General features: G+C 46.8%; 1 protein-coding gene across 1 annotated transcript in view; it reads left to right on the plus strand.

Annotated features, from left to right (window-relative positions):
* Positions 1-6,660: 6,660 nt before the first annotated feature.
* Positions 6,661-12,819, plus strand: part of TGM6 (transglutaminase 6) — a 37,690-nt gene continuing 31,531 nt past the window's right edge. Inside the window, exon 1 of the mRNA XM_086333105.1 lies at positions 6,661-6,748. Within this exon, the coding sequence (XP_086189231.1) occupies positions 6,742-6,748 (7 nt within the window). The 5' untranslated portion in view covers positions 6,661-6,741. The remainder of the gene's footprint in view (positions 6,749-12,819) is intronic.

Consider the following 12,819-nt stretch of genomic DNA (forward strand, 5'->3'; position numbering starts at 1 on the left):
GGCTTTCAGTTTTTTGTGTCCTGCCTTTGGATACTGGGACTCAAGCCTGGAAATTCACAAAACACATCAAGGGCATTCAAAAGGGGCTCAGGAGCTACACCAGGTTATATCACATGAAGCAAAAAACCTTTTTCAATTTTTCATGAAAATTGTCCAACATGCAGTAAAGTTAAAAGAATTGTTTATTAAGTACTGTATACCATCCCCTAGATTCTCCTTTAACATTTTCCTATATTTGTTTTAGCACACATCTGCCCATCCATATCATTTTTTGGTGATGCACTTCTCTCTAAACACTTCAGCATGCCTATCATTAACTAAAGCTTGAAATTTGCTTACAGCTTTTTTCTTGGATATTAAGTTTACATACAACAAAATATATAAATCCTAAGTGTACATTTATCAAAGTTTAACAAACACCTGAGACTCCCAATCAACTATCTCAATCAACCCATCACAGCAGAAAATTCCTTCCTGACCCTTCCAAGTCAACCCCTATCAACAACTCACCCCGAAGGCAACCACTGTTCTGATCTTTTCCCATCAAAGGTCAGTTGACAAAACCCTTTTTAATTTTGGCTTTTCCCTCAAAGTAGGAGCTACCAACACTTCCCCACCTTTCCTCCTGCTGCTCTGGAAACTTGGTCCAGAGAAGTGAAGTCAGGTGGATAAATCTGTCTGCTTCATCTCATTTGATCCCCCTTCCTCCTCTCACAATCAGCAGAAGTTGATTTCTTTCCCTTCCTGGATGGAAAGAACTTCCCTTAAATGGTACATCCAGAGATCTCTGGCCTTGGCTTATAGTAACCTTGAGGGTAAAATCCATTAGGTCTGGCTCTTCTTAATGCAAATTTAGGGTTAATTAAGCCCTTTTCCAGCAAAGCCAGAAGACCACTGACTTGTGAGGGACAAAACAAACGGAAACCAGAACACTCAATCAGGCAGCCAATGCTGAGCAGTAGCCCACTGTTCTCATCCTCCTCCATCTTTGGCTTCAGTGGACGAGGAGTTCCAGGCAACATAATTTATAGGAAATACAGTTCAAAATACTTCAAAACACTGTCCCCATTACAGAATGAGTGAATCCACATGAACCAAGGGGAGAAGTTAAAATCAGTTGCTATCTAGACATTGATAGAAAAAATGCACCAACCACTGATATCTCTGGAGACTTCACAGTGATTTGCCCTTTGGTGGGAATGAAGAAGTATTTGTCAAACTAATTTGGAAGGAGTGAATGAATGAAAAATTAATCATGAGTGGATCATGAGCGCCCAAAGCAAGAACACAGTGAGCTCTAAATACTTTCATAGCAGCTTCTAGGTCCTGATGATGATAGAGTAAAGGAACAAAGTAGAAAATTAAATAGTTAATGCCACTAGGGGATTGTAAGTAGAAAAAAATGTGAGTGACCCCTGCAAGTTACTGATTACTCAAGAAAGCAGGTTTACTTAACCACAAAACCTAGCAGGCTTGTTTAGCAACAAAACCATGCAACAGAAGCTTGAGACATATTGTAAAACAATAAAATAATGGTGGCCTGAGACCCACATCTTGCCCAGTTAGTTCAGGGACTTAATAATCCCTGGACATGCTCTCTGCATGCATAAAATAATAATTTATAGAAAGGTGATATTTCAAAATAAAAGATGCTCGTTGTTCTAAGACCTGAAATAATTTTTCCACAGAGCCATGACAGTCCTGGCTTGACCATGTAGGGACAAAAAAGCTCCTCTGCCTAACCTGGAGGAGGAGCTGATGTTAAAAGCACGAAATCTACTCAAGGATCAGGAAGAAAGTGGTTTTTTCCCCCCTCCCCACTTTTCCTTTGACTATAAAACTGTAGCCCACGAAGTTATCAGGGTAAGGCACCCTCTTACCCGCCCACGTGTAAGCCTCACAAGTGCCCTATTCTAACAAATTACTCTTTGCCTCCTGCTGAATTCTTTCTTCACTGGAACATAAAGGACTGGAGTTCCTTGGAGCCCTTGAAACACCACCTAGTGGTTTCAGTGATCTTAGACAGAAGTACAGATGGATAAACAAGGTAATACCTGGACACTGTGGGCCAGATGAGGCCACCTCTAACCTTCTGGCTTGCCCTGCAGCTGCTGGTCCACCCACAGCAGGCAGTAACAAGGTCTCCTGATGATAGTAGAAGAGAAACTTGCTTTCTTACTGGGCAAGAACTTCCCTCTCACAGTCTGAACTCTGTCTACATCACCATGGTTATTGCTTTCAGGATAAGGTGATGCAGCAATGAGTTAGAGCTTCACAGTCTTAGTTGTCCAGTGAGTTCACCCAGTGGTGGGAGGGGAAAAGAATCATCTTCCATTTTACACGCTGGGTTGGCAGAGGCCCAGTCCAGGTCTAGTCCTGGTGGGTCCCTCTGACCCACCACGATCCTATGAGGATGAGTTCTCAAGACAGTGGAGGTAACTTCTATCCTAAGCACACAGGGACTCATATTTCCAGCCAACTGCTCAGACCTTTGGATTCACCCATAAGCAGCACCTGTCCATATTTGCTGGAGCCACAAGGCTCTGGAAATGAAGATTCCCAGCACCAGGGCACTCTGTGGGCTGCCCCAAGCACAGCACAGCTGCCCCTGGACTTGTCTGTCCTATGGTCTCATCTGGACTTGAGGGCATGGCCTCAGGCCCCTCCTCTCTGATTTGTCAGTTTATGGCTTTTCTCTTGAGGGACAGAACTGAAATCCTAGAGGGGAACCATATTCTAGTCCAGCAGTTCTCCAACATTTTGGTCTCAGGACCTCTTTATATCCTTAAAAATTATTGAGAATTCCAAAGAGCACTTGTTTATGTGGGTTATATTTCTGAATAGTTACCAAGTTGGAAATTAACACTGAGAAACTTATAAAATGTTATTCATTAACTCATTTAAAAACTAATAAGCTCATTGCATCTGAAGACAAATAACATGCATTTATGAAAAATAATTTTTTTTCAAAAACAAAAAATAATAAGAATAGCATTGTTTTACTCTTTTTGCAAATCTCTTTAAATAGAAGGCTCTATTCTCATATCTGCTTTTGCATTCAATTTTTTGCAATATCATGTAGCCTCTGGAAAACACTGTACACTCATGAGACAATGAGAGTGAAATAGGCCCCAGAAAGTTTTAATATTATGAAAATAGTTTTGACCACGCAGATTCGCCAAAGGAGTCCTGGGAACCCTGGACTTTCTTTTGAGAATAGCTGGTCTGAATTGTGTGTGCTTAGTCACTGAGTCGTCCAACTCTTTGCGACCCCATGAATTACAGCCAGCCAGGCAGCAGGCTCCTTTGTCCATGGGGATTCTCCAGGCAAGAATACTGGGTTGGGTTGCCATGCTCTCCTCTAGGGGATATTCCCAACCCAGGGATCGAACCTAGGTTTCTTGCATTGCAGGCAGATTCTTTACTGATTGAGCCACCACGGAAGCCCCTGAATAGAGTCTGAATAGAATTCCTCCAATTCTATTCATTCAGGGAAGGTCTGAATAGAGTTCCTCCAATTTTAGAATGCATGCAAATCACCTGTCACAATGCAGATTCTGGTTAAGGGGTTCTGGGGTAGGGCCCAGGAGCCTGCATTTCTAACCATCTCCCAGGTGATACTGATGCTGCTAGTCTGCAGACCACATTCACAGATTCTTAGCTGTGCCTCTGCCACTCTCTGAGGCAGGGCCAGATAGTTGCCCTGAGTCCTGGAAAAGCCATGATGCCCTCCCAATATCCCTATAACTAAAAATACAAGTAAATTTGAGATTAAACAAACCCAACAAAATTATTTTTCCCAAGGTGATCAGTTTGATTTTTTTAATTTTTAATTATTTTTTAAACTGCTTTTGGTGCTCACATTTTGCTGGTCTCAAGCATGTGGATAATCCATTATTGCTTAAAGGGCAGGAGCTCTGCCTAGTCCTCTAGCTGCTTCGCTTCCTGGAGAAAGTTCTTCCCCATTCTCCAAGGCCCACCTAGAGGCCTCTGTTTTTCTGTACTACCACCACCAAAAGGACAGGGCTACTTAACAGGACCTCCTCTCCACCAGATCTAGGGCTTGGTGCTGGGAGCAGGTGAGAGGACAGGGAACTCCAAAGCCCTCAAGATGCTCTTCAGTCAAGGAGACTGAAACAGGAAGCACTCACAAATACCAGGAAAAATAGTATTCTGTTTCTTTACAAGGACAAAAATACTGGAAACAAAGTAAATCCCCATCGATTTGGGGAAGGCTAACTAAATTCTGTAAGCTCACGCAAGAGACCCCACTGCTGACGACAATGTGTGTGCAGTCCGTGATTGGAAAAGAAAGCATCGAATGAGCATTTATACGGTTAAGCATAAAGCGCAGGCAACAAACGAGCTTCTCTGGACAATGGGATTTATGGAAATTTATTTTACATATGTTTGAGGCAATATGCATGTATGCTTTCTTCTTCCTCTGTGTTGCTTGGATTTTCTACAAGTATAGTTTTCTTTACAGCAAGAAAAATAATTAAATTATTTTAAAGCATTTTTATTTCATAGCACAGATTTTAACTTGTGAAACACCCACTGTATGCTGGACACTGGAGTATCCTGAGTTTTCCCAGTCTTTGGCTCCTGTCTGCCATCTCTAGTCTGATCATTTAGAATCAGAGAATGTTAGAACCGATAAGATCCAGCTCACACCCTTATTTCATAGATGAGGACACAGAGTCTCAGAGATGGTAAGTGACTTGTTGTGGGCCACACAGCCAGTTTGGCCCAGAGATACCAAGCCCAATCTCCTGGCTTTCATCCCAGGCTGCCAGGCTGCTTTCCCCTAAATCTGACAATGAATTGTTTGGGTTTGTTGAAGGGGTGATTTTGGAATGCCCTGGCCTCTTCTGGAAGCCCCAGTCCAGGCAAGCAAACCCAAGATGAAAGATAAAAGGGCCCTGAGTGAGACTATCATTAGCAGGGAGGAGTCTGACCCTATATAGGCAGAAGAACAGCTTCGGAGGGCCCAGGTCTGCCCAGAGCCCAGGGCAGCAGGCTGCAGGCGTGAAAGGAGGAGCCAGATACCAGATGTCAGTAATTAAAGGCATGTGAGCCTGCAAAGAGCCCATAAAGATGTTTGGCCTGCATCAAACCAGCAGACAGAACGCAACCACTTGGCCACTTTCTGTAAGAAAACCAACCACATCAAACACCTTGGAATTTTTATACACTTTCCCAAATGATGATCACACGAGCAAGTGGGGAGCAAGGGTTCATGGCATAGACCACTGCCTGCCCGTCTGTGCCCATCTCAGGGAGTCTATTCCCTCCTACTTCCTCTTTCCTCCCTGGCCCACCCTACTTGGGCTCTGATGGCCCCAGGGCCTCCTCTTAAGGCACTCCCCGACAAAGAGAAACTCCCCTCCCAGCTCCCCTGAAAATAAATTTCCCCCCATTTTACTCCACACAAGTCTAGAGTCTTTGGGCCCTAGAATCTTAGACTTTGAGCTAGAAATGCCTTTGAGAATACTTTAGCCAAGTCCTTTTTAGTTCACAGGGTGGGAAGACAGCATTCTCAGATGGAGAGGTCTTATCCAAGGTCATGGGGCACCAGTGGCTTTCAGGTCTCTAAATTCCAGGCTGGAGCCAGCTCACAAAGATCAGTGAATTAGCCTTGCTTTGAACCAGAGGGCCTCTCCCCTCTTTATTATTCACTTCCTCCCAAAAGCCTAGGTTGACACCACTCCAGGCAGTTGGGTTGTCACAGGGAGGCCCCGCAAGGAGTCCAAAGGATAGAAGATCCCACAAGAACTCAGACCGAGGGTCTCCTTTCAATCCCCAGAGTAGATTTAGCCCAGGCAGCATGATGTCCCCACCTCTGTTCTACAGAGCTCAGAGATGCCAACACTTAAGGGCCAGACAAGCTCAGGAATGGTTCAACTCCCGAAGTATGGGTGACTGTAAGAGCAGGGGACCTGTGAGCCAGGCTCTCTAAGCATCCAGGCCCTGCCCCAGAGTTTCCCCTCTCATTCCCTTAGTCACCAGATAAAGAGAGGTTGCTGTCTTCATTTTACTAAGACTCAGGGGATCACAGACCTCTGCAGGATCAGAGTGACCAGGGGCAGGAGCTGGCCTTCAAACTTGGGCCAGCTGGATCTAAAGTTTATTCCTCTGAACCTAAGGGCTCCTCTGTGGAGGCTGAGCATACGGGTGGGAACGTGGTGGGGGCACATCCCTGGGAGAGGGTGGTAGGTCACTGCTCCTGTAGACACTTCTGGAGCCCACACAAGAGAGAACTGTGTTTTCCAGAACCTTCTCTCCTCAACCAGAAGGGGAGAAAACTGCCCTGGACTGGATGCCATGAGGCCTGGCCCATTCCAGCTCTGCAACTGGTAGCCATGTACATTTAGGGCCCCCTCTCTGAGCCTCTGTTTTCTTGTAAGAACAGCAGACCATAAAACTTGTTCCCAGGCTTGTGGGATTGTTTCTCTCACAGTCTGGCTCTCAACTTTGCATTTGGAAGCCTCTTAGCTGGAGCCCCTCCCACACTGGACAAATTCTAGGTGCAAACCCAGGCAATTACTGGGTGATTAGGTGTCTCGTAGGTGTCACGGCAGGAGTAGCAGGGCCACGCCTCCTTCTGAATTCTGACTGTCCTGCCTAGGAGTGTCCCAACACTTGCCTCGTTAACGTGGGTCTGGTTTGCTGCTCAAAAACGCTGTTCTGACGGTTCACACACCACCAAGCAGAGGAAGCAAGGAGTCGGGCAGCCCTGTCATGGCAGGTGAGTGGGCAGGGCCTGGGGGCCTCAGGGCACCAGGCCCATGAGAGGAACTTCGGGAAGCAGGTGTCTGTGGAAAGAAACTCAGGTCACTGCTTCTTAGCACTGTGGTGTGGCCCAGTCCATGAGTTATTCCTCATGTTCATAAGGATGTAGAGGCCCAGAGACAGTAAGAGCCTGCCCCGACCACCCAGCAAGCAAGTCCTTCCTGAACTGGGGCCAGGCCTCCCCAACACATCCTGTGAGACTGACTGGAGGAGGGGGAGCAGAAAGGGAGGCGTAGAAGGTCTGAAATCTTCTCACACTCTGTGTACATTACAGGGATCCAGAAGCATGTCTGGGCGGAGCTGGGGGTTGTGGGCTGGGTGAAGAGAATGAGGCACCCATGGGCTGCATCCTCTTCTAATCCCCACTCCAGAGAGCTGAGGGTAAGTGCAGCTCTAGCCCAGGTGAAAAGAGCAATATGAGTGTGAACAAGAGAATTTGCCCTTGGTGCCTCCACTTTTCTCATCCGTAAAATGGGTATTATAATTCAGATCATCTCACAGGCCTGCAGTGAGGAACTGATGAGACCAAGTATTCACAGCCCCAGCAGTATCTCATGTGGGGCCTTGTCAACATAACACTCAGAAAATGTGCCTCCCCCGGGGGCCCAAATACAGTGAGAGGTAAATTCCCTGCCTTCCCCAGGAATATGTCTTTTAGTTAATAATTACTTTGTACCTACTCTGTGCTGGGAGCTGGGCTCCAGTGATGAGCAGGTCAGCGGAAGCAGGGATCCTACTTTCACAGGTTTTTAAAAGATGTTTCTATTTTGATTGTTCAGTATTGTGTAACAGTTATATGAATCAAGTCCTGTTTACTTTTTGACTTTCAAGGCAGGTATTTTAATTTCCTTATCATATTTGAACTTCCTCTTCTTACTGTCGCCTGGCAATTGGGAACATTACTGGCAACCTGGGCCCTTCTGGCTCTTGGGAAGGTCTGCTCTCTGACAACCAGGCCTTGCTACCCCAGGCTTCAGTTTCAAGAGCTAGGGTGGCTTCTCACTTTAGTTCTGGATGAGAGATACTGGTTTTGCTTCCTTCAGGATGTATATTTTGGGACTCACCTAGAAGTCCCTCTTCCCTCAGTATTTAGCATACTATCAGCCTTAAATCTGGCCAAGTTTAATTGCTGAGAAAGGATCCTTCTATGAGCAAAGCTGGGGACGGGGGGCTCCATGTCAGGTCATTACTAACTCACTGGGTGATCGTTCCTCTCTCTGAACCTCGATTTCTCCACCTGTAAAATATCAAGGTTGGATCCATCATGCCTAGTGTATAAGTTGACTAGTAGGTTGAATTCAATTCCCCAATCTTTTGGGTCCTTCTGGCCTCTTGGGACCCTGCTCCTGAGAGTGGTAGACCAAGCCTACTATGAAATCTGTGTGTGAAAGACTGAGATCTCAGATCCTGGATCTAAAGTCTCTGGCCTGCAGGCCTCTCCTTCTCTCACCCTCCTTCATACTGTCCCTGACAGACATCACTAGCTGATGCCAGAGCTCTTCCCTACAAGAGCTTGGATGTGGCCCCAGAATTCTCAACATAATTCTTCAGGTAGTCCCTACCAGTTGATTAGTAAATGAAATTGGACCATTTTTGTCATTGTTGAGTTACAATAATCTTTCAGCTCAGTCTAAGGATATTCTATGTGGGATTGTCTCTGTCTGGGACACTGGATTGGAGTTGATGGGCCACTGCCTACTGATGAGAGAGAGGTCAGCAGCTTCTGAGGTCAGCAACTCCTCAATCACTTAGTGTGAAGGTCAAGCACCCATAATGCACAGTAAGGATAGAATCATAATGGGACCCATTAAAAACCAGTTATGTGGAGTCCAGAGTCTGGGAGATGGTGCTGGCTTTAGCAGAGACTCCTGGGTTTGGTCCCACTAGGTTCCATCCCCCGGCTGGAGCAGAGATCCAGGGAGCAGAGCATCATCACCTGCTTGGTGTCACCCAAGGGAAAGAGGAAAAACAGCTGGGGTGAGCTAGGGCTGTGGTTAGCAGGCAATCCTCTGCACACGGACCCTTCTCTCTAAGGGGAACTCTTTATTAGGCCAGCTGGTGAGCAAGTGAGTTGGGGAGCAGAAGGCAAGGTTGGCAGGGGAGGGAGTGATAGGTACGCCTTGAATGCCAGCATAATGGTTGTGGATTTGATGGCTCTTGAGCAGGAGAAATGACATGCTGACCCCCATGCAACAGGGAAATCCCTTCTCTCACTGACCCTCAATTTCTCCATAGTAACGGGTTGGGTCAAACAGTTGAAAATGTTCTCAGGTTCTTGGGGCCATGAAGTAATTTAAGCAAGAGGTGAAGAGGGAACAAAAAGAAAAACAATGTGTGTAGGAATTGGGAGAAGAGGGCCAAAGTGGTGGGGGAGAAAGGAAGAGGTGATGATATAAAACCCCATCTACAGATCTCGAAACTGTGAACCAAGCACTGTGCTAAGTACAAGTAAGGAGACCACTCACCTGGCTGAAGCTTGTTGTCCTAGGGTGTTTATTAATGCCTTCTACTTTCACTCTCGAAGTTTACGGATTTAGGTAATGCATTTCCCCATTACCCTATTTAATCATATCCTCCCCCAAAATCCTATGAGGAAAGTATTGTTATTGGCACTTTTCAGGTAAGGAAATCTGTACTTCAGAAAGTGAAAGTGAAATCACTCAGTCGTGTTCGACTCTTTGCAACCCTGTGGAATATAGCCCACCAGGCTCTTCCGTCCATGGGATTCTCCAGGCAAGAATACTGGAGTGGGTTGCCATTTCCTTCTCCAGAGGATCTTCCCGACCCAGGGATTGAACCTGGGTCTCCCGCATTGTGAGCAGATGCTTTAACCTCTGAGCCACCACTGCCTGCCAAGTGAAAGTAGTGAGGTTTCTCAGTCATGTCCAACTCTTTGCGACCCCATGGACTGTAGCCTATCAGGCTCCTCAGTCCATGGAATTTTCCAGGCAAGAGTACTGGAGTGGGTTGCCATTTCCTTCCCCAGAGGATCTTCCCAACCCAGGGATCGAACCCAGGTCTCCCGCACTCAGGCCAGACGCTTTACTGTCTGAGCCACCAGGGAAGCCACTTCAGAAAGGTCTACTAATTTATCCAGAGTCACATAGCCATTAAGTGAAAGATTCAGAATTGCATTGATTATCAGAACCCTGGAATGGCAGCCAGGAGTTCTTGTGCAAATATAACAATAATAATGTGATTAATAACATGCACAATTACTGAGCACCTCATATGTGCTTTTCTAATTATTCTGTGTGAATTATTTCATTTAATCCTCACCACCCAAGGAGGCAGCTATTATCCCACCATTTTCATCTGGAAACTGAAGTTCAGAAAGAGTCAGTCACCTGCCTCAGGTCACACAGCTGGCAAGCAGTAAAGTTTTTATTTAAACTCAACTGTGTGCCTCTGAAATCAGGCTCCTAACCACTATGCAGTGTGGGAAGGAAGGCTAAGAGAGGAAGGTGGGATGGAGAAGGGAAGGAGGGCTGCAGAGGGAAGGAAGTCTGGAAGGAAGGGCAGGCTTTGAAATGTGACAGCTTAAGACAGAGGGATTATGGGTGGGGAAGCTGGGGCATGAGCAGGTGGAGAGGCAAGGACGCTGATCCTTGAGGCTGTGCCAGGAAGCTGTGAGCATCAGCTGCTCTTATCCCAGCCATTCATTCTCCAACCGCGTTCACCAAGCATCCACTATGCCCTGGGCCCTGAGCCAGGCTCTAACGACCCACAGAGAATGAGACCCAGACCTTGCCTTCATGGGGCTTACCTTTCAGTGGAGGAGAGAAATGTGTAGGCAAACAGCTATAATCCCAATGCCTTGATGATTTTCTGAAGACAGAAACATATGTCTCAGAGAGCAAAATTCAAGCTGAGCACATAGAGGAGGTAATCACTGGGTTTATTTTGATGGGGCCCCAGAAATCCTCCTACATATACATCTATCTCCCTTCTTTGGGCTGCCCTGTACATAGAACTCCCCTCCCCTGAGTCCATCAGTCCCCATGAGAGCTGGGGAGGACTCTCCTAGGGAAGAATTGGCTGTAACTTCGGACCTGCTGCTTTCTCCCTGTAGGGTCCTGGCCCCCAGCCCTGACCATCAGCCCGCCAGGTCATGGGAGAGTAATGTTGACCAGTACAGGTGACTTAGATCATCTAAGTAGCAGCTCCAGGGACGGATCACCCAGGGACCAGATCTGTAACCTCCTGGGTTAGGGCAAATGTAGAACTGGTGGAGGCGACAGGTCAGGACTTCTCAGTAATAGCACTATAAAATCATCAAGGGGCATTTGGAACAGGTGTGTTCTGTGGGGGTAAGGGTAAGAGTGGGGACAAGTGGGGAGAAGTTGTAAGAAAACAAACCTTGGTTCAGCAGAAGGAAAGACTTCTTAACATCGGGGCAGCAGACGAGCCACTTCTTGGACGTATGAAGCTGGAACTATGATCAAGTTTCCATTGAGAATTCGGCTGAGGGAGTTGATCTAGGCAGGAAGTTGTGAGAGAGACAGTCTCTGAGGTTTGAGGATAGTGATGATGGCAGTTCTTACTCATCAACCACAAATGCACCCCACTCATGCACCCCACTCCCTATAATGAGCCTACAGATGCCCTTAGGCTGGTAGGAGCCAGTTTGGGCTGTGACAGGGAAAGAGGATGCTGAGATGGACTCCTCAGGGCTTGAACCCATGACCCAGAGTCCAGGAACACTCACCACATCCTAAGCCCTTCCCCCCACCCACCAAGCAGCCCTGGGGCATGCTGGAGATAATTATCACATAACAGCCTCATCCCCTGCTCCTGACTCATCTTACGGAGGAAAGAAAAAAAAAAAAAAAAAGCCAGCAGTTGCATTCTGTTCCAGCCGGTCCCCACAGAGGAAGTGGCTAAATTTCATAGGCTGTGGCTCCAATCTGCCCTCAAGCAGGAAGCCCTTCTTTTATCTTCTCTGGGTCTCAGTTTCTGTCAATAAAATGGAAACCTGGGCTTCTCATGGCCCTTCCAGCTTTGCTGGTATTAGATTAGACAACCTTATGTACAAGGTAAATGGAGTTTCTTCCTGTGTGTTCAGACTAAACAAAGACCATCTGAGCTCAAATTTCTGGGGCTTGAGTGGTCTATTCTGCCCAAGAGCTCCTGGACTCACTACATGTGAAGGCTTCCGTTCTACTTTCAAATGGGAGAATGGGCCAGCTTCTGGGGAAGTCCCTGGCACTAGTGTCGGGCTCCTGACTCATGGGGTTGCTGTTGAACACTGGTCCTGCACAATTCTCACTCACTCACCACAGTGGTGCCTGCAGGAGCTCTCAAACTGGGGCACGTGCCAGTGTGTAAGTTCCCTTCTCATGTTCAGTCATTACCCCCAAACCATGATGTCAGTCTAAGCCTGCCAGCTGAGCTCAAGCAAGAGTAGCCTTTTCTATGAGTCCCAGGCCTGAGTTTGAGATGGTAGCAACAGCCCAGCTGCTCATAAGTAGAGAGCAGTTAGAAGGCTGGTACCATCTAGACAAGAGAGACATCAGGTAGCTTGGCCCAGGCTAGTGGTGGAGATGGAGACCTGTGGTGAATTGGGGGCAGGTTTTAGAGGTGGTGAGTTAGAGTCACTGGCTACAGTCATGAGTGACTCTTTTACAACCCCATGGACAGTACCAGGCTCCTATGTCCATGAAATTTTCCAAGTAACAATACTGGAGCCATTTCCTACTTCAGGGGATCTTCCTCACCCAGGGATCAAACCCACATCTCCTGTGTTTCTTACATTGCAGGCAGCTTCTTAATGCACTGAGCCATTGGGGTATGCAGTGGAGTGGTAAAGAATCTGCCAGAATTCAATAAAGAATGAAGGAGATGCAAGAGACACAGGTTCGATCCCTGGTTGAGGAAGATCCCCTGGAGAAGGAAATGGCAACCCACTATAGTATTCTTGCTTGGAAAATTCTATGGACAGAGGAAGTTGGCAGGTTATAGTTGATGGGGTTGCAAAAGAGTCAGACACAACTGAGCACACACCTTTGAGGTGGTGATGGTGATTGA

Source organism: Bos grunniens, chromosome 13 (assembly GCF_055505025.1).
Source record: "Bos grunniens cultivar Pamir isolate PY7600 chromosome 13, Bosgru_T2T1.0, whole genome shotgun sequence".
Taxonomy (NCBI): domain Eukaryota; kingdom Metazoa; phylum Chordata; class Mammalia; order Artiodactyla; family Bovidae; genus Bos; species Bos grunniens.